General features: G+C 46.0%; 1 protein-coding gene across 1 annotated transcript in view; it reads right to left on the bottom strand.

Annotated features, from left to right (window-relative positions):
- The window catches only part of TRIO (trio Rho guanine nucleotide exchange factor), a gene marked incomplete at both ends in the record, with an annotated part of 341,738 nt that overhangs the window by 141,539 nt on the left and 174,321 nt on the right, over positions 1–25,878 (bottom strand). The window contains 2 exons of the mRNA XM_080704883.1: positions 6,310–6,501; positions 21,328–21,450. Of these exons, the coding sequence (XP_080561009.1) occupies positions 6,310–6,501; positions 21,328–21,450 (315 nt within the window). The remainder of the gene's footprint in view (positions 1–6,309; positions 6,502–21,327; positions 21,451–25,878) is intronic.

Genomic DNA, 25,878 nt, shown 5'->3' with positions numbered 1-25,878 from the left:
TCGCTGTGGAGAATAAGGTGTGTTGTTCTTGTGGTGACACCTTCAGTTTTCATTTCTTTCTTTTTTTTTTTTACAGTCTCCTTCTAGTCACGGTCCTAAGACACAGCCCTAACTTACAGGTTTGTCTACAAATGGCCTGATCAGATGGCCTACACTAACTCTGTCATGTACCCTGCATCTAGCCAGGAAACTAGTAAAGAATCAAATATACTTAACACGTTATAATGGGCTCACCTGCTCCTTCCTTTACTTCCTGGCACTCTGCCCAGGATTTATCTCAACCTGAATAAGAAATCTATGTTCTTAAAAAATCACAAATGTGTCTAGAGTCTCTGGCCCACAGTTCCTTAAAGATCATCAGATGCGATTTGGTGATAACTTGTGTTGGAACAGAGGCCTGAACTCAGTGGAAGACCTGAGTCTTTCTTACAGAGCCTCTTTCATTTCCAGCAGCCTGTGTGTGAAGAGTCTCCTGAGGGGAGCAAGGAATGGCAGGAGAGATTAAGCTGAAGCGGAGCCTCCGGCTGCCTCCACCATCACCAGCACTGCCATGGAGAAAACCCAGCCCATCCCGGATCTTCTGCTTCTGAGTTCTATGCTTTAAAAAAGGGAAGAGAAGCTGGGCGTGGTGGCACATGCTCATAATCCCAGCACTTGGGAGATCGAGACAGAAGGATCATGGTTTGCGGAGAGCCTCGGCTACTTACTGAGGCCCTTTGCAACTCAGAGAGACCCTGTTTCAAAATAAATAATAAAAAAAATTGGGCTGGGGTGTAGTGTCCCCTGGGTTCCATCCTCAGTACCGAAAAAACAAAAAAGTCTTAAGCGACTCTCCAAGCCTAGCTGTGTGGCGCTTTGAAGCTGCCCTGGGAAAACCCCAGCTAATACCCTGCCGGTGACCAATCTCTCTACCCTGGCAGGCGAACAGCAGCCCTCGGCTGAAACACACTGGGACAGTTCACTCTCCCAGTGAACCAAAGGCCTGTTGTGTCTCTTTGATAATAAAATCACTTAGTTTATGAAGCTGAGTGCCAAAATAAGATATCAAGAGTATTAAAATGCCTTTTCAAATGGAATTTAAAAGTAAATGCGACCACATGTGTACGTGCATTTTCAGTTGGACATTTAGAGACCTATACATTACGCTTCCTGCTTCATATTTTATATTACATTAATCAAGTTCTAGCTACAGACAGCTAATTAGTCTATAGCTCTCCATTTGGAAGTGACCATACAATGAAACTCTATAAGATTTAGGATCAGTGTACAGTTACGTGCTTTTAACCTCTATTGTGAAGCTGAGTTACAAATGAAGATGATATATCATTCATTAAGATATTCAGTAATCACTTGGAAGTGACTATGGTGTGTGAGATATGTCTGAGCTCCCTATGGTAATATTTCCTCTACTTGAAAATACTAGTCCAATATGATCAAGTAGAAATTCCATAAAGTTAAACCACAGTTTTAGTCATCCAGCTTTCAGGAGACGGCACAAGGGCGCCCTCTAGTGATAGATCAATTCTGTACGCTGAAAGTAGTGGTAGTCACACAAAGCTACACAAGGTAAAACTTCACTAAACTGACCCACACAAAGCACATATAAATCTGGCAAAATGTGAATAAATGAGGAACCAGAGAGTAGTTTTCATGTAGAGTACAGAGGCAGGTCTTCTCAGGTGAGCCCTGGAGGAGGAAGTTGGGTCCCGTACGCAAGCACTGGAAGTGACGGGCATTATGTACCTTCAGACTGCCTGATGGGCCCTCTAGTGCCACAAGGAGACGAGACCCCTGGGCCCCTTCGCACCGGGTGTGTTTTCAGTATACTGGGTGAGAACCTGCGGAGGAACCTCTCAGAAAGCTCCACCTCACACCAGCGGCCACCGGAGCTCTCGCTTCAAGCAGCCTCCCCGGGCCAGGGCAAGGCACTGGCGCAACGTGCAGAGAAGAAGGAAGGCTGCGTGCTCAATTGCTAGGCATAAGAATGAAGCTCGACTGGTATGCTTTGACAGACAAAAGAAGATCTCCAGGTGGCTGGGAGGCCTTTAGTTTTGACTTCTGAATAAAATGAAAGGGCTTCTCTTTTCCTGGCATGACTCAAAACAAAAACTTGTCCCAGTTCAGCGCGTCAGTTTGCAGAAGCAGAACCAAGAGGTTGCTTTACTTAACCCAGCAAGAAATGCATCCGAATTCAAATGGGAATGATCTTTCCTGGGAAACCATGGCGTCCAAGAACAAAAATCAGTGCAGGGTCATAGAATCAATTCCAGAAAAACACGCTCTGGCCCAGAGCTCAATGTTACTAGCTATTTGCCTCAAATAACCTGCAAATTTCAAAGGTGCAGCAGGGGCTACTTTTGAGAAGGAGTTGAATAAGTATGAATGGATAAAGAGAGTTAGGCTTTTGGTGTATTTGAACATGAGAATACTGGTCACTAAATCCACCTTGTGAAAACATGTCCTTTTCTCTCTTCCCAGGAACAAGTGTCCTTTCTTCCACCGGCCAGGACAGTAAGGTCAAGAAGAGTCCTGGTGTCTGTGTATTGGGTCTAAGTCCGTGGCCAGGCTACCTCCACCTCCTATTGCTCCAGGTGGGATCCCCAAAGACCTCCCTGAGCTAACTTTAAGCAGACCCCACCTTGACCAGGACTCTTTAAAGTGATTTGTTATGAGGTCACCTCATCAGAGAGCCAGGAACAAACTGCAAAATGAAACAGTGGCATCCTTGTCCAGGTAAAAGCAGGAGAATCACTGTGGAGCCCCTGCGCTGCAGGAGGGGACTTCCACATCGGGAGGGCATGGGACGAGTGCTCAGGAACCTGCCTCAGTGAAATGCCAAGCTTCTTTTTCTACCCTTTTGTCTATGTAATTCTAAAGTGTATGATGTACTTGAGAAGGACTGATTCAGGTAACATACCTCTTAGAAGATTTCATTCAAGTTGAAAGACTAATACATTTAGTGACTTTACACAAATATCTATCAATTCAGCATGACTTCCTCCTCTTGGCCCTTAATTTCACTGTAAATTAATTAAATTTGTTCTACACTTCTCTGAGTTTTCAGTCAGTAACCTGCTTCAAAACACAACTAAAGCTGGGCGTGGTGGTGCTCACTTGTAATCCCCACGCTTGGGAGGCGGAGACAGAAGGATCACGCAGTTTTGAAGCCAGCAGTGCTGGCTTAACAGACCCTGTTTCCAAATAAAAAAGTATAAAATGGGTGTCTGGGAGTGTAGCCCGGAGGTAGAAGGGCTTCTAGGAACCCCAGTACCACACACACACACACACACACACGTCTGGGAGTGTAGCCTGGAGGTAGAAGGGTTTCCAGGAACCCCAGTACCACAAAAAACCACACAACTAAAGAAACCATTCTTCCTGCATAAACCCTATCAAGCATGCCTGGAGTTTAGGGCTCCCAAGCAGCACGTAGGAAGAACACAGCAAATTCTGGGGCTGGGCCCTTGAGGAAACGGCCGGGACAGAAATGCAGTGGGAGTGTGCGGGGCGCCCAGCTGCAATCCTCGCCTCGGCCCCCGCTCCCTAAAGCTGCACTCCAGCTGCCCTAGGCCCGTGTGCACATGATGCAGCTGCCACCAAAGCCTTCTTTGGCTCTGGGTCATTTCCAACGGTGCACAACATTTGAGAGGAAGCAGTCGGGCGAAGCATGCTATCCTGGTCGGTGCTACTATGTGGCTTCTCCTATGAGAGGGAAGAGTGAACACACTGAGCGCCCCCGTGGTGAAAGCAAGCCCCTCAACCTTTAAGACACAGTGTGGTCTCCTTGGCCTGCAGACTCACTAGGAGTTCCTGAATGTAAGTCAATGAAAACAAAAGGTTATTTTCACTTTAAATAACCTCCAAGCCTGCTGAAAATACAGACTCCCCATGGATGGCTACCTGGAATGCTTTTATTATACGATTTTTCCCCTTCAAACTGCTGCTGATGTGACAAAAACCAACAAACCTCAACTGCATCTCTGCAGGAGAGCTTCTGCAAAATACTTTTCTCCCAGTCGTCCCAGGATCTGCCTCCTTAGGAGCAAAGAGTAGACACAGTCATCTAGACCACTGATCCTGCCTCATGGAAAGACTGTCTGTCCTAAAAGAAAGTTACATCCATACCTTAGCCCGCTCAACTGCTGAATATATTAGCAGACAAGAGCTGTGTGCGATGGCAAGGAGGCCTCATGACAACATGGCAGGTGTGAAAGGTTTGTGTACGGAGCTCTGGAGAGCAGTGGGAAGAGCAGCTACCGGTGCCTGGGCAGGAGGAGGCGCGAGTCCCTGGAGTGTCACAGATCAGGACACTGTGCGGATGGGAGAAGCCCAGAAGCATGGGGCGACGCAGAGTGGCTAGGAGGGAAGTGTGGCCTCCACTGGGCATCTGGAGGCACTAAAGGCTGCTCCTACAGACACCACCGAGAGTCACCAATGGGTCAAGCGGGGGCGACCTCATCGGATCTGAATGGCAGGGAGCCAGCAGAGGCAGGGGAGCAGTGGGCACTGCAGCTCTACTCAGCCAGAGGAGGAACTCAGCCTCGGACTGTGCATCCCAGCTAGAAGCTCCCCTGAAGAAGGTTCGCCTAACACGTTCCTGGGGGAAACGTCTCTGTGTAAACCTTTTAAAGCCTTTTTTAGTTATAGCATTTTGATGAATAGAGAAAAGCTGGCTGTGTTGGTTTCTTATCTTGGTGATCAACTCAGATTTATGAAGTCCTCTCTGCAGAAAGGACTGTGCACAGGCCGCAATCCCAGGCCAGGCAGAAGCACAAACTGTCTGGGCCTGGGCTCAACAATTTGCCAACTCCTCCCTCCACCGGCTTCATAAACTTCTAGTGACCCCAAACTGGTAAGGAAATTCCTTTCCTTTAAATTAGTTTATTGGTCCCTGATCTTAGATCCCAGACTTTACTCTCTACTTAGAGGCCTTATATTCCTAGATCTTCCTCTTTTTCATCTTTTTTCTTTTTATTTTCTTTTGTGGCACTGGGACTGAACCCAGAGACATTTTACCTCTGAGCTACACCCAGAGCCCTTTTTTTGTGCCCTTAACTTTTTTTTTGGGGGGGGCGGTATTGGGATTCCTGGAAACCCTTCTACCTCCAGGCTCTACTCCTGGAACTATTTTATACTTTTTTTTGGATATTTTTGGATTTTTTGGATATTTTTTGGATATTTTTGGATTTTTTTGGATTTTTTGGATATTTTATACTTTTTTTAAGCCAGCGTGGCTGGCTTCGAACTTGCACGATCCTCCTGTCTCCGCCTCCCAAATGCGGGTATTACAAGCGTGTGCCACCACGCCGGGTAGCCCTTAACTTTTGAAATAGGGTCTCAGTGAATTACCATATACTGGCCTGGAGCCTTTGCTCCTCCTGCCTTAGCCCCCCAGGTCCTTCTTATCTTATAATCATAGACTTCCCTGTACTTCATTACAAATTACCCAGAAGCTCCCTTTTATAACTTTTCAACTTATAAAAAGCCATACCATGATATATTATGAGACTTTGTAAAGGTCCTTTGAGAAGGAAAGAATTTTTTTTCCTTTGAGAGATAAAAGATGCAGTAAATTGGCATCTCTCATCAATATGTAGTCACCCTGAAAAATCTAATTTTTATTACAATTTAATTTTTTATGATAACTACCAAAAATAATACAAATGTTTTAGGTATAATCAGTATCTATTTTTCAGACTCCAAATAACATATATTTTCATCATGAGCTAAGCTTACTAACAGAGTATCCTTATGACATTAACATTAACGTTGGTTACAGGTTGGCTATGATACATTTAAGTTCACTGTGCCATACTATTCACTTTTATGAGCAGCTGAGAGCAGACTGATAAGCCCAGAAGGCGGTCATCACTTCCATCACGCTCCAGGCCAACACAGAGAGGAAGCAGCGTTGTGCCCACAACATGCAGGTCCTCCGCTGCCGGACGCACAGCTCTGAGCCCCATGGGCGTGCTCTGTCTCTCTCTGAACTTGAAGGAATCTTTCAGTGTCTGGTCTTCTCTGCTCCCCCGTCCCCTTCACCATCTTCAACTCTCTCCCCTGCCACCGACCTACCTCCCACTCCTAGAGACAGCCCCAGCCTAGGATGCGCCCCTGCACGTGGAAGGCCAGCACTTTCTAAAAGTCTTGCTTTTCTCCCATTGCATAGACACACTTGGTACTTAGGGCTACAGTTCATAGCTCGCCAGCTTCTGTCCAATGTTTTACATGATGAACAAATTCAAATTCCTTCAGAAGTTCAAAGACTCTGTCCGACCTGGATTCTATTTTTGTCCCCTCCTTTCTTACCTCTTTTACGTGGGTGTGAAAGGACACCGACATGTCCAGTAGGATCTTCCGTTGCTCAACGCGTCGAACGAAATCTTGTATTCGGTCTTCAAGCTGATGGGCCGCCTGATAGATCTCTTCCGGGTCACACTCCCCGGTCTGCGCCAGCTGCTCTGCCGCTTCTAGCAACTTATCCGCATTGGTGTACGTGTTCTGTGCGAGAGAACACCCAGAGAGACCACAGATGAATAACAAGCAAATTGGCCAGGCTAGACGTCAGAACACACAGCAATGCAGTCGACTAGCGACGTTTCTGATCCTTTGCACAGGCTGAAGAGAAAACACTGATGCAGAGAGATGATTTCAGGGGCTGCGTACATCTCCATCAGCAGCCTTCCCAGTACCATTTTAGATGATCCAGCTCTGGACATCCCTGCAAAGCCGGTGTAGCTGAAGCAGCAACAGGGTGTGCAGGGACAGCAGGGGTCTGCCAGCTGTCTCCTGACTCAGAAAGCGCTTTCAGGCTTTTGTGAAGTTGGAGCCAGGAAACAGCCCAGAGCCACAAACACCTGCTTCACTTTTTCTCCCCGTTTAAAGACAGAATCAAGAATCAATTCTGTGCTTTTTCAGTGTGATGCGCTGCATTAAGACAGTTCCCTTAAAGGTGAAGTACCAACACACATTAGTTGCTGCCCCTCTCCACAGGCTTCTATTTATTGGTAATTCTGTGCTTATTTATTTGGGGGGGTAGTACTGGAGAAAGAACTGAGGCACGTTTTACCCCATTTCAGAGGTTAAATGTGCCAGCCCTTTTTATTTTTGACGCAGAGTCTTGGCTAAATTACCACACACTGAACTGGAAAACCACGATTCTCTTGTTTTGGTCTCCCAAGTAATGAGATTACAGGTGGATATCACTGCCCCACACTATACTTACCTTTTTTTTTTTAATTTAAGAATAGAAATTCTTAAATAGGATTTAAGAATTTTTTCTATTTAAGAATACAAATAGAGCCAGGCGTGGTGGCACATGCTTGTAATCCCAGCATTTGGGAGGCTGAGACAGGAGGATCGCAGTTTGTAGACAGCTACTTAGTGAGGCCCTCTGCAACTTAGTGAAACCCTGTTTCAAAATGAAGAATAAAAAATAGGGCAGGGGGTACAGCTTGGAGGTCAAATGCCGATGGGTTCCATCCCCAGACACACACACACACACACACACACACACACACACACACACACACACACACGAATACAAATAGAGCCCCACATGGGACATGGTGCCATGCACTTGTAATCCCAGCATTCGGGAGGCTGAGACCAGAGGATTGCGGTTCGCAGACAGCCTAATCTACTTAGTGAGGCCCTCTGTAACTTAGTGAGACCCTGTTTCAAAATAAAGAATAAAAAATAGGGCAGGGAGGTGTAGGTCGGAGGTCAAATGCCCCTGGGTTCCATTCCCAAACCTGCAAAAAAAAAAATAATAATAATAACTAAAATGGTTACCAAGTAGCTAAGAGTTAAGAGCTGGAAGTGTAAATGCATGTGTAAAGTGCTCTGAGGAGTGTTCTATTTTTATTCTTTTTGTTTTGTGGTACTGGGGATGAAACTCAGGGGCATTCTACCTCTGGGAGATACCCCCAGCCCTAAATTTTTATTCTTTATTTTTGAAACAGGGTCTCACTGAGTTGCAAGTTGTAAGTAGCTGAGGCTGTCGGCGATCCTCTGGTCTCTACCTCCAGAATGTTGGGATTATAAGCGTGCGCCACCACGTCTGGTTCTATTTTAATTCTTATTTAATTTAAGGCCATGAGCATGTTCCTTGCATGAGCCAGCTCTGCTGGAGCTCTGAGGCAGGTCGTGCAAATCGCTGGGGAGAGGAGGCAGCCGAGACAGCGGGAGGACTTCAGGACAGTACAGAACTCAGCCTTCCAGGAAGGCCCAGGCAGTCAGCCTGCAGTTTTCCTTGAGACGAGCCGGGTCCTTCATCCTAGTCTTCAACACAAGGCGAGCAGTGCAGGGTCTCACCAGAGGAGGCGCTCAGAGCACAGAGTGGCAGAGGCTGACCCGTGGGGGCAATGAACCGGGTGGCGGGGTCTGAGCAGGCCGAGGGAGGCATCTGTGTGAGTATGCCCTCCGTTGCCAGTAACACCGCACCACAGACGGCGCCAGTCGTAAAGGAAGGAGGCTGATTTGGGCTCGTGGTTTTGGGTACGAGGACATCACGGGACAAGAGCCAGGCAGTGCGCACATGATTCTTCTGATCTGTCCCTGTCTTCATAAAGCCACCAGGGTTTAACCTCAGCAGCTCCATCCTGACAACTTTTTCCACGCCTAATCACCTCCCCAAAGCCCTGCTCTAAACACAAGTCATTTTAACTTTCAATTCTTTACATGCTACATTGGGGGTTAAATTTCAACCCATGAACCTTTGAGGAAGACATTAAAGCCACACTGAACCCACAGAATGCTGCCCCCATCCCTGAGATCCATGTCCTCACAACGCAAAACACGATCACTCAGTGTCTGAGAGTTCCAAGGTCTTAATTCGTTTTAACACTAATTCAAAAGTCTAACTTCCCACTTGAGATTCATCAAGACAAACTTCTCCCAGTTGTGAGACTGCAAAACCAAAAAAAGGATTACTACTTCTAAAATAAGGCACTGGGACAGTGGTAAACATTTCCCTTTCTAAAGGGAAAGGGGACAGCAGAAAGGAGTAAGGAGCCCAGAGCGGAGTTGAAGGCTCCACGTCTGGGTCCTGTGGTGAGGGTGGGCACTGCAACCTGGACCGGGCGCCTGCGGCCTGTTGGTGGATGCCCGCGGGCTGCATGATGGTACTGCGGCTTTCCTGGGCGGGTCTGGCATGCTGCTGCTCTCTCTACCTGCCTCAGGGCTCTGCTACAGCCCCATTCCCAAAGCCCACTAGGCATCACCCCCCTGAGGGACTCTACAGGGGCTCTGACTCTGTGGCAAGCTTGCGCTGGAATCCTGGGCCTTCCTTTGAGTGAGACCTCAGCTTAGTGAGGTCTACAACGTCAGCTCCATGCGGACCCCACAGGCTGGCCCCGGCACAAGCAATACTCAGACTTCTTGAGCCACAGAGCAGTTCGCTGGAAATCCAGAATCCCGAGGTGCCCCAGGGCCGAGGCAGTGATCGATCCTCATCATCAGGGCTCCCACAAGATAATTGCGTCCTGGAAGGTCCCTGGGCTTCTCATGAGAGAGGTGGTCTCGAAGATTTCCTAGATGTCCTCAAGGTTTGTTCCAAATGTACGGAGGATTAATCTCTAGGAAGTGGTTGTTCAGTGTACTTAGTCGTGTGTGTGTGTGTGTGTGTGTGTGTGTGTGTGTGTGTGTGTGTGTACCGGGGATTGCACTCAGGGGCATTCTACCCCTGAGCTATACCCCCAGCCCTCTTTTTTATTCTTTATTTTGAAACAAGGTCTCACTAAGTTGAGGAGGGTCTCACTAAGTAGCCGAGGCTGGCTGCGAATCTGTGAGCCTCCTGTCTAGCCTTTAAGAACTGGGATTACAAGTGTGCGCCACCATGCCCGGCTCCTAGTCTGTTATTCTTAATCTCAGCCTTGCATAAAGTCGTGGGGCATGAACACAATGCAGTCAGGTTCATCTCAGCACAACAAATGGGTCTTTGGTCTAATTTCTGATAGAATCCCCATGATGAGTTCCCCATCTCTTCGTCTTCTGAGTCTTCAACAGAATCACCCACAAGGCTTTGCTGAGGGTGTGCCAAGCTTTTTCTAGCCTGCTCTTCCCAACTCTCCAACTCCTGCCGGTAATCCATGTCCAAAGATACTTCCGCATTTCAGGTATTCATTACTGGTAATCACTGTTTGGTACCAATTTTCTGTCTAAATCCAGTATTTATTACTGTAACAAAATATCTGAGGTATGGTAACTTGGTCAAGAGGTTTATGTGGAATTCTGGACACTGAAGTAGAAGGCAGGTGCCCTCCATGTTTTGGCCTCTGTGAAGGATAACAGCAGATACATCACCATGGTGGGAGGAATATGGAAGGCAGAGAAAGACCAAGGCCCCAGAACTCTTTCCAAGGGCATGCCCTCAACTGACCTAGGCACTTCCCACTAGGCCTTACCTCTTAAAGTCCACCTCCCATATCATTACATTGAGGGCCAGTCTCCCAACACAGGAACTTTGCAGGAAAAACAACAGCAGTGCCAGGTGTGGTGGCACATGTCTGTAACCCAGTACTTGGAAGGCGGAGACAGGAGGATCACAGGTCCACAGGCAGCCTTAGCAATTAGTGAGACCCTATTTCAAAATAAAAAGTGGAACAGGGCAGGGGGTGCAGCTCAGAAGCAAATGCCCCTGGGTTCAGTCCTCAGTACCAACAAAACAAAACTCAAAAACATAAGTATCATTTTGGGGAAGGGGTGGCCTCCAAGTTGGGAGGCTGGTTATACCCAGGAGGATTAATCAATCAAATCAATGTACTAAGGATAATTGCAGCCGGTTTCTCGATTTAGAGAAGGGAATTATAAATACAGAAAAGAAGAAGCTTGAGTTCACCCTTAGCATCGCAAGTGGCCTGCAACTGGAAGTGGCAGTGTTAATACATGGTTTTCAACATACGGATGTGAATGTGCGTGTGTGTGTTGTACACGTTTTCTCTCTCTCCCTCCCTCTGTCCACTGGGAGGGGCTGAGCAGCGATAACCCAAGAGCAATCAGCATGCTTAGCATCAACTACACTTCTAACCACCATTCTTTTTGGAGAAAAAAGCTCGAGGGTTGTGGAAGAAAAAGAATAACAAGAGACTGAAACATCTTCTTGTACCCAAAAGTAAGGAAGTGCTCAAGGCCAGCGTGGACAATCTGGGATATAGAAACCAGCCTCAAGAGGTTCCTGCTGGATAAATTTGAGAAAACCTGGCCATCAGAGTAAATAATCATAGCCACAAAGGATTCGCCACTGATACTCTATGGAGCCACGAAGCCATACTGTCCTACGCCAAGGGCACTGGATGAGGAACAGGATTTAAGAGAAATTCTAGATAGGGAATTCCAAAGTCCCCATGAAGTACTCATTAATTACAAAGGGGAAAGAAAAAGTTCCCAAGGGAGAAGCCAGGCAGACACCGCCTTAACCCAGGATCAGAGCAAACGCTGTTAACAAGAAGAGCACAAGTCCTGCCACAAGTCCTGCCACCTGCCGGGATGCCTTGAGAAGCAAGTGGTGGCACTCCTCCTGGAGAAGGACCACCTGGGCCTCCTGGGAGGGACATCACACAAACTCCGCATGAGGCACATTCTCCAAAACAGAGGCCCGAATCTTCCTAGGCGCCAGGGCACAGAGTCTAGGAAGATCCAAACACTGCTCTGGCCTCCAAAACACCATGAGGTGTAACCACAAAAAGCACAGGTGATTTTGAAGTCGGCCTTCTGGTGCGAAGTGCAGTGGGGTCGGGGGCAGTGGTGAGTGGGTGACAGCTCCCTGGCTTTGCTGGCAGTGTTGAGGCTGTGCGGTAAAATGTCCTTTCTTGGTAAGAAGTACTTATTAAACCGTGCAAGGGAAAGCTCTCTGTGTTGTACTTCCAACTTGACTGCAAGTCTTTAAAAATGTTAGAAAGGGTGCGATTGGTGAAGGTGGCTCCCACCGTGAAGACACTAATTCCCATTACAGAGCAAGGGGCTCTGGGGTCACAGTTGGGGCAGGGGTGTGGCATCCACAGAGAATTCGCAAGTTGGTGTGGGCGTTGTTTATCAACCGCACAGCTGGAGGCGCCCCCACCCCACAGTGGGCCCTCAAACCACAGCCCACTTTATAGATAAGGAGACAAGTCTGGGGGCAGCCAGCAGCCTGAGAGGAAAAGGAGGATGGGGAAAACAGGGTTCACATCCAGGCTGGTGCGACTCCACGCGGTGAGCCTGTTCACGCGCTGCTACGCACCGAGGTCCGCTGCCGTCACTTCCTTCCTGTCGATCTAGGAGACTATTGGACTTTTCTTTTGGTACCAAATTCTCCTAAGAATGTTCTGGAAATTTTATGAGTACACTGTAGGTACTGCTAAATGCACTATTAGTCTTTCAGAACGCTTTAGAAATGAGTTAAGAGATATTGAAGAAATTCTTAAAATGTACTAATTAAGGCAGGACTTAAACTGCTCTCTTCAAAAGAGCTGTGTCTCGGCAAAACTGCGTTTTATAAACATCGACTCACTGCTCCAAGGTGAAGTAGGCTCGGCTCTGAGCCTGCAGGGCCCTGGGCCTGTCTGTTCCCATGACCCTTGCCGAGAAGCCATGGCCACACGTCAGAAGTGGGGTCTGATCATCAACATCTGCACCAAGCAGCCAGATGACAGGAGAGGGAGTCAGAGAGCTGCAAGGCTCGTCACTGACCTGCGGCCACGCGCAGGTCCACCTCCCGCTCCCCGGAGACTCACTGGGCCAGGCAGAGAGCAGGCCTCGGCTAATGAGGACTTCTCTCTGCACTCTGTGGATTAGAAAAATGGCAGGAATGATGAGGACGTACCCTAACCATCAAAAAGAGTCTTGGAACCAAGGGAAGCCCAAGGAGGCCTGACAACTAATTGCGGCGTGGAACCCTTCATGGGATCCTGGATTAGACAAGCGATATGACAGAGAAACGAAGAATGCCTGAACAAAGGAAGTTAATAGTAACATATCAACAGTGGTTCATTAATTATAACAAATGTACCATGCTAAAGATAATGGGGCGAGCTGGGCGTGGTGGCACACGCTTGTAATCCCAGCATTTGGGAGGCTGAGACAGGAGGGTCATGGTTCGTGGACAGTCTCAGCTACTTAGTGCGGCCCTCTGCAACTCAGTGAGACCCTGTTTCAAAATAAAGACCAAAAAATAGGGCTAGGGGATGTAGCTCAGAGGTAAAATGCCCCTGGGTTCCTCCCAAGTACCGAAAAAAAAAAAAAAAAGATATTGGGGGAACCTGGACTTAGCGTATGGGAACCTATACTAGTTTATGCTAGTCTCTATACTGGTCTATACTAGTCTCTAAAGACTCCATACTAGTCTCAAAATCTAAAGCGGTTTTGAAATAAAGTCTATTAAAAATATGTGTGTGGAGGCACATGCTTGTAATCCCAGCATTTGGGAGGCTGAGACTGGAGGATCGCGGTTCACAGACAGCCTCAGCTAGTTAGTGAGGCCCTCTGCAACTCAGTGAGATCCTGTTTCAAAAATAAAGAATAAAAAATTGAGCAGGGGGTGTAGCTCAGAGGTTAAATGCCTCTGGTTTCCATCTCCAGACCCACACAAAAAAGTGTGCGTGTGTGTGTGTGTGTGTGTGTGTGTATGCATGCATGCATGTGCAAAAAAGAGGATGTGAATGTTGTATGTGTATATCACAGATTTAAAACCAGGTTTCACCTGTGGAACAGTTCCTGAAACTCCGGAGGGCCTTTTGGGGATTACCTCACAGAGCACAAATGAAGACCCCTGCGGGCCCAGCTGGAGGCTGCTGGGCACAGGCTCTGTCCCGGCACGAGGTCAGCTGCGGAGGTCTGCCCGCATTCTTCCTACCAAGTCTGCACGTGGGTGCTCTGCCAGGGACGATGGGGACCCTGCTTGTCCCCCGCCTGCTCGTGGCCTCAGAGCTGGGCTCTGCCACGCCGACATAGGCCCAGTGGCGGCTGGGTGCTGGACGAGCCTGAAGGTGCTGCGAGCTGTCTACGGAACAGCGCTGACCCATGTTTGTGGAGAGCGGAATTGCGCTTCTTATCTTCACTGCCGCTGTGAAGTCATTTACCTCTCATTAGCTAAATGGATCTTCAGACGACAGTGCCTCCCAACAGCAAAGCAACACTGGGTTTTTGAAAAAGCTTTCCCACCTCTGCTAGCAGGTAAACGTGCTCAAATTATAAGCATGCTAAAGGGCCAGCTGCATTTGGGGGGTGGTAGAGGAGAGATACTGCAGATAGGGCTTCCTATCTCTAAGCAACACGCCTAGCACTTTATTTTTTGTTTTTTAAACAAGGTCTCACTAGGTTGCGGAGTGTCCTTGAACCTACAATCCTCCTGTCTCAGCCTCCCAGCTACAGAGGCTACAGGCGTGCACCACCACCCCTGGCTTGAACAAGTGCATTTTTGAGTGCTGGGATGCCATTCATCCTACTTCTCACCTGGCACATGAAGGAAGCACGGTTGCATGAAGTGTCCAGGGCTCCAGTCAGCATGGCACAGGGTGCCAGCAGGCAGTCAGTACTGGCCACTGGGAAGCCCTGGCCAGGCCCTCCCTGGATCCTTCAGCAGTGGCAGCACGTCTACTTCCAGGGCTGATAGAAGCCGTCCTGGCGTGAATGTTGTCTTTTGGGCGCTTACTCTGGCCTCTCAACGCCCAGGACACAGACACTATTCTACCCCTACTCGCCGTCTGAGGACTCAGAGGCACAGAGAGCAGACGTGACCGGCCCGCGGCCATCAGTAGACCTGGGGCGGCTCACGCACCACGGCCTGGCCAGGCTCCCTGCGCAGGAAGCCGCTCACTTGACCTACGGGGTCCCTGGGAGGAGCCAGCGTGTGGTCCACAGAGGGACTGGCCTTCTCCCTTCTGCCTACCATACTGCCTCGAGGCCATTTCCTTCACCCCTGCCATGAGAATTACAGGAGTTAAAGTAGGGACAGGCCAGGGAGGGAGGCCCATGGCTTCCTCTTTTTCTGGAGAAGTATGTTAAAATGTGTAACTGGGAGGACTCGGCAAACAAGGCCGACGGGCAGCGGCGACCAGCTACTCGCTGCCGACGAGCTTTGGCAGCTACAGCCTGACTCTTACCAAAGATGGCCAAAGGCTATACTGAGTGTCAGGGAACATGCGGGCTTCTTTGACCTCAGAAGGAGAGGGGAGGTGGAGAACAGGCCTGAACACTTTAATCTAGACACAACAGACAAGAAAGCGGCATGTAGGAATCTTCCGAGGTATTTTATTACGATGGAAATGTAATCCAAAAGAAAGGTCAGACATCCACGGTACAAATGAAAACTCCGGGTCATTTAAATTGTCCTTCAAGAGGCACATAAATCCCCAAAGACCGTTGTTTCATCCAGAAAGGAAAAATGGAAGTGTTCCAGGAGGCCAGCTTGCCGCCATCAGCCCAGCACATACAAAGACGAATTCACCGTGAGCTGCAGGCAGCGCTGTAAAACTGAAACCACCAAGAGCAGCCCAGGAGGACTCTGCATGACAAACAGGACCTGCTGCTACTGCCTACAGCGGGGGCCTCTGACCAGAGATTCAACTCGTGGGGTGGGTGGGGGTCAACACGGTGAGGCGGGTCACGGGAAAATACACCCCCGACATCAGGACCAGGTCTCCTGAGTCCACCCCTGTGGCTGGGCGATGGGAAGGACGAAAGAGCTCAAAGCCGGCCCCGTGTGCTCTCAGCACTCGCCGAGTGCCGGGCATTTTTTTCTTTTGAATGTATTCTCATCCTAGCAAGCTAGTGAAAGGCGGCATTAGGTGTCATGTACAGCCAGGGACGCTCTGAGGGAGTGAGTAACCTGCTGATGGTCGCACAGCTAGAACGCAGCAGTCATATTAGTAAGTTTTAGAAAGTCTAAGAAGGGTAAACGGTGGAGAAGATTTGACACCTTGTAAATACATGTCAATCTAAAGAAAATTCTTGATAGCAAATCACCTGTCCTGAATTCCCTGATATTATTATTGTTACTATATATAATTTTTTTTTTGCAGTACTGGGTATGGAACCCAGGGGCCTTGTACCTCTGAACTACACCCCCAGCTCTATATTTTAGTCTTTTTATTTTTTATTATTTATTTATTTATTTATTTATTTATCATTTATTTTGGTGGTACTGGGGGTGGAAGCCTGGGGCTATCTACCTCCGGGCTATACTCCCAGACCTATTTTATATTTTTATTTGGAAACAGGGTCTCACTAAGTTGCTGAGAGCCTCACTAAGTAGCCGAGGCTGGCTTCGAACCTGTGCGATCCTCCTGTCTCAGCCTCCCAAGTGCGGGGATTACAACCGTGAACCACCACGCCTGGCTAGTCTTTTTACTTTTGAAACAGGGTCTCACTGAGTTGTAAAGGGCCTTGCTAAGTAGCTGAAGCTGCCCATGAACCGTGATCCTCTGGTCTCGGCCTCCAGAATGCTGGGATTAGAAGCAGGTGCCACTATGCCTGGCTTAGTATTAATTTCTTTTAAAGAATAAATAATACATCTTATATTAAAAACTGGACTTGGTACCAAGTAGCAATCTAATATATATATGCAGAATTTTAAGGCATGCTAAAAGTGGTACAAAGTACAATCTATTATATATATGCAGATCTTCAAGGCATTCTATCTGCATTTTGTACAGTTGCTTATCATTGATACAGTATCCTCCTAGCAAAAGGATGAATGAGCTCGGTGCAGACATCTGTTTATCTTCTGAGACCTAGAATGAACTGAAGGTCTCTGCCCTCCTTAATGACACACTGTTATTGAAAAAGACGAGATAATTATGTGGCACGTGTAAAAAGTTGCTGATGGAAATGGCTCTGTGACAGGTTACATCTCTGAAGGCAATCTGGATCTCGGGAGATGAGCAGGAAGGAGCCAGGCAGGTAGTTTCAGCACTCACAGAGCAGTCATGGAAGAGCTGTGTCCAGGATTCAGCAATGACATCCAAGATACCTCCCTGCTATTATAATCACATTGTTTTTTTAAATCCCCAAAGGATCATCGACTCAGACAACTACTTAGAAGGTAAAAAGAACTATTAAAGACCACCCTCCTTGCTGACAGTCACTTGAAAAAAGTTTCATATGGAAAGCCTTTCTAAAAAGTTTTAACACTAGTATGTACAAATTCACTGTGCCTCTGAGTGCCACACGCAATCGCTGCAAGCAATAAAGGAATGGGGCGTCAGATCAGTCATAGGAGGTTCCTGGCTCTGCAAAATTGCATGCAAAATGAATCCCAGGTCTTCCTGAGGAGGCCACAGCCATGTCTGACATAAAGGCTGAGACCAGGGCCCCTGCAGCGAGGAGGTGCCTGCAGAAGTTCCACTGGGCTGGGCGGCTCGCTTCCACCAAGCAAACACGAAGTTCTTTTTGGGTTCCTCCTTCCCAGAACACTAGGACTTTTCTATATAATAAATCTATATTTAGTACATTTTCAGTTGAATTCGACCATAGATTTTTACTACTTCCTTTTTTAGTCTGTTATGTTTTCTTAACTTCATCACACCATATATAATACACTAAAGATATTTGCTGGGATAAAATCTATTGAATAAATGGCTAATTTGAGATCTCTAAGACCAATTTAAAATTAATTGTACAGAGAAATCGGCCAAATACAACCCCAAGACACAAACTCCCCAACCTTTAAACTTAACTGTAAAAAGAAAATCACTTCTGTCTAAATCTCAAACTTTATTTTACCTTTTTGGATGTTTCAAAAAATGAAATAAGTCCCCTTAATAAGTACTAAAAAAATCCCTTTGCTTTAAGGTAGTCCAATCTGTTCAAAAAGTACACAAGTGTAAAGTACAAACCTACTCTGGGTGTGGTGGTGCACACTTGTAATCCCAATACTTGGGAGGCTGAGACAGGAGATTCACAGATTTGTGGCCAGCCTCAGCTACTTAGTGAGGCCCTCTGCAACTTAGTGAAACCCTGTTTCAAGTAAAGAATAAAGGGGGTGGGCTGGAAGTGTAGCTCGTAGGTAAAACAACCCTGAGTTCAACACCAATACCACACAAACACATGCAAAAACAAATAATAATAATAATGATAATGATGATGATGATGATGATGATGATGATGATAAAATAGGGCTGGGGGTGTGGCTCAGAGATGGAGTGCCCCTGCATTTAGTCCCTCATAACACACAGGCATGGACTTGGACACCTGTCATAGGCACTTCTGTTATAATTTATTTTGACAGAGAGCAGGCGAAGGTGAGAGGGCAGAGCAGTCACACTTGTGAAGGAGCCCGAGGTGATGCGCAAGGACCGAAATGTGGCTGGACGGCAGAATGAGCTAGACGGCCTCTCTCCTAAGGAGTGGGAGGCAGCCCACAACACAAATGACCTTTGCTTTGACCCTCTGCTTGCAACAGCATTCTCTAGGAAGGAAGTTTTCTCACTTGCTGCTCTTAAGAACTTGTGAGGAGAGCTCTCGAGATTGCCTTAGACTCGAGCAAACACGTTTCCCACGACAAGATTAGCCACAGAAGACATTTCTTTAATGTAGATTTGCGAGAGAAAGACTGCAGGGGTTGAGAGGGACACAAGAGAAAATTCAGTAGGCGCTGGTTCTTCCTGCTGGAAGCTGCTCAGGAACGCAGGCAAGGGCAGCCCAGGCAGGGACCTCAACCGAGCTGCGCCACTTGCAGAAACTTCGCTTCTTAAATTCCTCGGTGCCTAAAAAGCCTTTACTCATATGATCCAAATTTCACATTTATCCGCAAAGCACAGTAATATGATAACTGCAGTGTACCTCATCTAATAAAAAAATAAAGAGCACGTTTTCCATATTCTTTTCTGAATCAGGAAGGCAGCAAAATATTTCCCAGCAAATGAAACTAGGGAGACCGCAAGAAACGTGGACAAGAGAAACGGTCCAAAGTTACATAAAGCGTGCAGCAAAACTGCCAAATGCACAGCTTTTCTGACTCATATCTTTAGATCAACAAAGCAGAAAAGCTGGGGTTGTCAGTTTATACACGAAGCCATATAAAGTGGATGACCGTTTAAAGGCATTTTCACAGAACAGGTCTTAGGTACAATTTGTTATCCTATAGCTCTCTCCCTTTTTTTTTTTTTTTTTTTTTTTTTTGGTGGTTCTGGGGTTCCTGGAAGCCCTTCTACCTCCGGGCTACACTCCCAGACCTATTTTATATTATTTTTATTTGGAAACAGGGTCTCTTAAGCCAGTGGGGCTGACTTCAAACCTGCGGGATCCTCCTGTCTCCGCCTCGCAAGCGCTGGATTACAAATGTGTGCCACCACGCCCCGCTAGTTCTCTCCCATATTTTAATTCTCTGACTAGTGCATAATTGAATCTTTTAGTTGTGATGTAAAACATTATCAATTTACATTGCCATTGGGTTGTCCTACTTATTTTTGTTTTACGGATCTTGAGACTACATTGTTATTTTTTGGCGGTACTGGGTTTGAACCCAGGGGCATTCTACCTCTACACCCCCAGCCCTATTGTTTAGTATTTATTTTAATTCTTTATTTTGAAACAGGGTCTCACTAAGTTGCTGAGAGCCTCACTATGCAGCTGAGCCTGGCCTCGAACCTGTGATCCTCCTGTCTCAGCCTTCCAAGTACTGCAAATTACAAGTGTGTACCAACACGCCCGGCCAGTCCTCTTCATTTCTAACAAGGTTTTTATGCTTTCAAGTGTATTTTGTCTCATAGTAATAGTCCTATACCAATTTTCTTATGATCAGTATTTTCTAGGTAGATCTCTTTCTAATATCTTTTATTTTTTTTTCAAACTTTCTGGGTATTTCTGTTTTAGGTGTCCCCAGTGAAAACAACATACGGCATAATGCTAAAAAGACATTCACTCTGAGAACCTCTTTTACAAGTATAATCTATTTTCCATTCACTGTAATTACTGATATTATGGGATAAACTACTGTATCTTGTGACTTCTACCGTGATTCTTATTGTTCTTTTTTGTTCATACAGAGTCATTTTTCTTAGTTTTTTCTTATCTGGTTTTCTGTATATTTTTCCCTTTCAAATTATCTGAAAGCAACACTCTCATCTTTACACTTTTAGTGGCCATTCAAAAAATGCTAATATACATGCATAAATCAATAAATCTGAGCCAAACACAATGCCTCCCTCCATCTTCCTCACAGTACATCTCCACCTTTCATGCGAAAGGAAATGCACTTCAGTTCCATCTGGTTTTAGCTACTTCCCAGATTCATCATTTATTAAAATTGTCAATTATTTAATCTTAAAGTATATTTACCAAATTCTTTGTCCATTGTTGTTATCAGCCCTTTTCCTCATACTTCCTTTTTAGCTACCCAGTTAATTAATTCACAACATATCTGCTGAATAATTAAAAAGACCAAGAATTGTTCTGGGTGCTAATGATAGAGAACTGAATAAAACAAATCCCTGTCCTCAAGGAGTTTAAGTTAGAGTTGGTAGTTAACATTATTCTTAGCAAATACTTTTGTTTTTCTGATGATATTTGAGCTGGAAACCCACTCAGTCTTGATCTATTTTTCATCCTCAATATTGAATGATAGTGCAGCTGGGTATAGAATTCAAGGTTTGAAGTTACTTTCTCTCAAAATCCATCTACTGTCTTAAGAAACTCATGGTTCCTGATGAAAAGTCGTCTTTCTGTAGTCATTCTCACAAGTGTCATTTTTCTCTTGTTTTTTAAAAAGATTTTGTGATATGCTTCAGCTGTACCACATTTTGTCCAATTTGAATTTGTCCTGTCTAAATTTCTTTTTAAAGTAAGTTTTCCCTACTTCCTTATAACGTGTGTGTGTGTGGGGGGGGGGGTGTCTGTGTGTGTGAGAGAGTTTTCGGAGCAGAAAACTTTAGCGAGGAAAAGCGACTTGATCCAAGTCATGTGTCCTATGGGCTCTATTACAGTAAATGTTCAAACTCCACATACGCCATTCTCTTAACTGTGCTCTTGGTTCCCGTTTCCTAAGCACACATACTCAGCAGAGCTGGAACAGGTCAAGATCAATGCTGGCCCCCGTTGTTACAGAAATGCAAGGAAAGGACTATTCCTCTCTCACAATGAATCAAAGTATCACAAACTAGTCAACAGTTTGTCCCAAACATCCACGACATACTTGTTTCCAGTACATCACATTTTACCAAGGGTCAAGAAACTCAACCATGTTTTTGCTTAGGTGGTGACAACTTCAACTTTGAAATGAGAGTCTGATCTCATTGAATCAGCTTGAATACATCAGGCAAACAGTAATTCATCTCAGATGTGGTTAAAACTCTAATTCAAAACCACCTTCACAGGTGTTTAAGAGAAAAACAGTGAAAGACATGGTTTTACCTGTGCTACTTCTTCAAAATCTTCATGTCGTTTCTGCAAAGCTCTGGCACGATGAAGAGATTTCCCCACACCGGTATGTTTGCTGAGAAATGCTTCTCCGTGGTTCTCAATCCAGTCCAGCACCTACAATGAAATACAGCCACACGTGCCATAAAAACAGTGTCCTTCCTTGCTCAATGTTTAAGGCTATCCAATGAAGAGAGTCTGTTGTCAAAATTCCATAAAAAAAATCAGGAAACCAGGAAAACTTTTTCAAAGAACTACTTAGACACTAACTTAACACTTGATAATTACATCTTTCATCAGCTGTCCTATCAGGACTTTAATCGGCTCTTAAAAGTATAAGTCCTTCTATGTATAAACACTGCATGCATTAATGACTAAATTAAATCTCACCTCATTTTATGCACAGCTAAGCAACCAGCTGCCTGGGTTTTGTATAAGAGGGTGGCTATTAGGCCACAGAGGAGCAGTTTACCTTAACACTCAGGTGTGTGTGGCACTAGGGATGGAACCCAAGGGCATCTACCTCCCCTGGCCCTTTGATTTTGTACTAGGTCTTGCTAGGTTGCTGAGCTGAAGTTGCTGAAGCTGGTCTCAGGCCTGTCACCTTCCTGTCTCAGCTTCCAGCACACTGGGATTGCCATGTGCCACCACGCAATGCTTTAACACTTTTTAAAGACTTAACGCTTCCCAATTGGCAATTCAAGTTTAACTGGGGAGACTTTTTCCCCATCTCTTATTTAGGAGACTCAAAACATATAAGTAAAACTAAGAATATAAAACACTTACATATTTCAGTCCTATTCTTGGAGGATAATTTATTCTACCAACTAAAATGATGCAAAAGTTAAGCATTCCATGAATGTAATTACTTATAAGTTCCTGCTAGTTTAAGTGTTCTACACTAAATAAAAAAGCCAAGCGGTGCAATCTGATGTTTTAACGCTCACAGTTGGGATTGAGGAGTAACTGCAGAACACAGACAGTATCTAACCGATATTTTCCCTACATCAAATGCATTTTGTCCCTGATAAAGAGGGGTAAAAAACAAAGTTGGTGATACCTTTAAAACCATTTAGCTAGCCAGGCGCGGTGGCGCACGCTTGTAATCCCAGCGTTCCAGAGGCTGAGACCGAGGATTGTGGTTCACAGACACCCTCAGCTTCTTAGTGAGGCCCTCTGCAATTTAGTGAGACCCAGGTTCAAAATATAGAATAAAAAATAGGGCAGGGGTTAGAGCTCGAAGGTCGATGCCCCTGGGTTCCATCCCCAGACCCGCAAAATAATAAATAAATAAAAATTAAAATTAAAAAATAAAACCATTTAGCTAAAGTTTCTAATTATTTAAAATACATTTGTTAACGTATGTGGTGCAAAAGCACCAAGAGCTCACTTGTACTCTGCCTGTTTTTAACATGGTGCTGTCTTTGTCCATTAGGGCTGCTGTAACAAAATACCTCAGACAGGACCATTTGGAAGAGTCCAGAGCTCTGGAGGCGACTCGGTCCTAGGACCAAGGCATGGTACAGTCTGTATCTGGTGAGGGCTTGTTTCTCAGATGATGCCTTCTGTGTATCCTTACATGGCAGAAAGCTAAAACAAGCTTCTTTAGGCCTCTTTTATAAGGTTCTCAGAACCCAATCACCTCCCCAAAGCCATAGGGCTATTAATGTTATCATTAGAAATTATGTTTTAACATATAATTTGGAGGGAGGGTCACAAACATTCAGCCCAGGGCAGGTACCTATGCAAACAAATCAAAGTGGTCCTGGATGGAAGAATGAGCGGGGCATGCCCAGCAAAGGCTGGTCTATCACAGACCATGGCTCAGCCACAGCCTCCACTGAAGACAAAATAACGCAGGCCTAATTAGTGGTTCACTGCTACTAAAAGAATCCCTTGCCCTTTAATAACTGGACTACAGAGAGATCAGGTGTGCCAAAAGACAGCTAAAGAAAGAGGTGGCTGGTAAAGACTAGAGCCTGACTTGTTCTCCAGTGCACAACACCTGTGCCCTTCAAACCGGACGGAGTCTTTTCTACACAGGGCCTAGCAACGTTAGTAGCCACTACCTAAGATGGCTGTGAATCTTAGCAAACTCCTGATCTCTGTAAAAGACTATTGTAGAACTGGCAATGGCTAAGATCAGAAGTAGAGCTCCAGCCGGGTGTGGAGGCGAATGCTCGTAATCCCAGCATTTGGGAGGCTGAGACAGGAGGATTGCAGTTCGCGGACAGCCTCAGCTACTTAGCGAGGCCATCTGCAACTTAGACCCTGTTTCAAAATAAAGAATAAAAAAAATATATAGGGCAGGGGTTGTAGTTCAGAGGTTGAATGACCCTGGGTTCCATCCCCAGACATGCAAAAACAAAACAAAACAAAACAAAAAAACAAAGAAGCGGAGCTCAGGTGGGGATGGTGCCCACGCATGGCTGTGGGTGCTGAGGCCAAAGCCACACATCTGCCTCACGACTCTAGTTCATTTCTGAACCTTTTGTGTCGATACCAGCATTCTGCCAATCATCTGCTATCAGCTAGCAGGGTAATTCTTACTGGCTCCATCTAGATTCTGCCAGTGCAATCTAATCTTTTGTTAATGTCTCACATGTGCGTGTGCGTGTGTATGTGTGTGTGAGACTGAGGCTTGAACCCAGGTGCATTCTACCTGAGTCACACTCCCAATCCTACTGACGTACTCATCTATTCACTTATTTGTTCATTTGAAACTGGGCCTCACTAAGCTTCAAAGGACTAAGTTGCTGAGGCTGACTACACATCTGTGATCCTCCTGCCTCAGCCTCCCAAGCGCTGGGCCTACTGGCATGTGCTCCATGCCTGGCTCGGATTCTCCTTCTGAAAGCCACCTCCTCCCCCTGCATTGCCAGACGCTGCCCACAGATGGGATCAGCCCGTGCGCTCCTGGGCAGCTCCTTACGCTCTCTGAGCTTTGCTTTCCTTCCCTGCTGAATGGTGATAATGGCAGGGAGTCGTGAATATTTGACATCTTGGCGAAGCATCGTACCTCCAGTGAGGCACATACACAGCACGCATGCCACCCCACCCACAATCCAGAACCTCTGGCCAGTTTCCATCTAATTTTAGGTTCCTTGGTGGCACAGACTATAAATATGCCATTGCTTCTTAACTGGTGCACTTAGCACACTTTTTCTCTCTCAAGATTACCAGGACAAGGAGGGAGTCCTGATATAGTGCTACATCCAGCACCTGCTTTGGGCAGATCTGACGCTGCTGAGCTGCTTGTATGACAGCCTCTTATATACACTATAAAGCAGAGGCCCTGGTTTCCCTCCCGAAGAAATGTCTCAACAAGTCCAAGACCATGGCACCTCTAACAATAGATGCATTTCATGGACTGTGCCTCTGGGCATGAGGCCAACACCACGTGGAAGACAAGTATGAGATATTTTAAACTTGAAAAGGGTTTAGAGGTATGTAAGTAACACCTAGGGTACAGTCCATCCACTGTAAGATCTTTATGAAAGGCTAGGGAGGCTTTTAAAAAACTATATAGCATGTTCTGTGTGTGTGTGTGTGTGTGTGTGTGTGTGTGTGTATTTTTTTTTTTTTGGTGGTACTGGGGGTGGAACCCAGGGGTTTTCTATCTCCGGTCTATACTACCAGTCCTATTTTATATTTAATTTGGAAACAGGGTCTCACTAAGTTGCTGAGAGCCTCACTAAGTAGCTGAGGCTGGCTTCGAATCTGTGTGATCCTCCTGTCTCAGCCTCCCAAGCGCGGGGATTACAAGCGTGCCTGCCACGCCCGGCTAGTTCTGTATATTCTTTAACATAAAAATTAAGCCAACCCTAAGCAGCAAATGTGATGATTACTGCAAACTCCTTTAGACACTTGAAATCGGGGCAAAATTTTCAAAAAATAAAGATAAACATTATTTGGTAGAAAGATCTCGAAGAAGCAAACCACAGAATTTTCAAAATAACGAAGCTTTGTTCTAGGTATGAGAGAAGTATTTCAGAAAGTAGAAGTTGGAGGGGGTTCTAGGAAGCAACCACTCAGGGTTATCAGGCATTTTGGCTTTGCAGTGGTTCCTTCAGACAGAACTGTCAATACCAGGTGAAATTGTATGAAAGTTCTTCAAAGTCTTGTACAAAATCCAACCTCTTGATTAAAATAATAGCAAGTAGCCAGGCGTGGTGGCGCACACTTGTAATCCCAGCATTCGGGAGGCTGAGACCGAAGAATCGCGGTTCGCAGACAGCCTCAGCAACTTAGTGAGGCCCTCTGCAACCTAGTGAGACCCTGTTTCAAAATAAAGAATAAAAAAATAGGGCAGGGAGTGTAGTTTGGGGGTTGAATGTCCCTGGGTTCCATCCCCAGACCCACAAAAATTAATAATAATAATAATAATAATAATAATAATAAAGATAGAGCCGGGAGTGGTGGCGTATGCTTGTAATCCCAGCATTCAGGAGGCTGAGACTGAGGCTTGTGGTTCACAGACAGCCTCAGCTACTCAGTGAGGCTCTCCACAACTTAGTGAGACCCAGTTTCAAAATAAGGAATAAA

The sequence above is a fragment of the Muscardinus avellanarius genome (genome assembly GCF_963383645.1).
Source record: "Muscardinus avellanarius genome assembly, chromosome: 1".
In the NCBI taxonomy this organism is placed as follows: domain Eukaryota; kingdom Metazoa; phylum Chordata; class Mammalia; order Rodentia; family Gliridae; genus Muscardinus; species Muscardinus avellanarius.
Note: the sequence above shows the minus strand (reverse complement) of the source record. Positions and strands in the feature narration are given on the sequence as shown.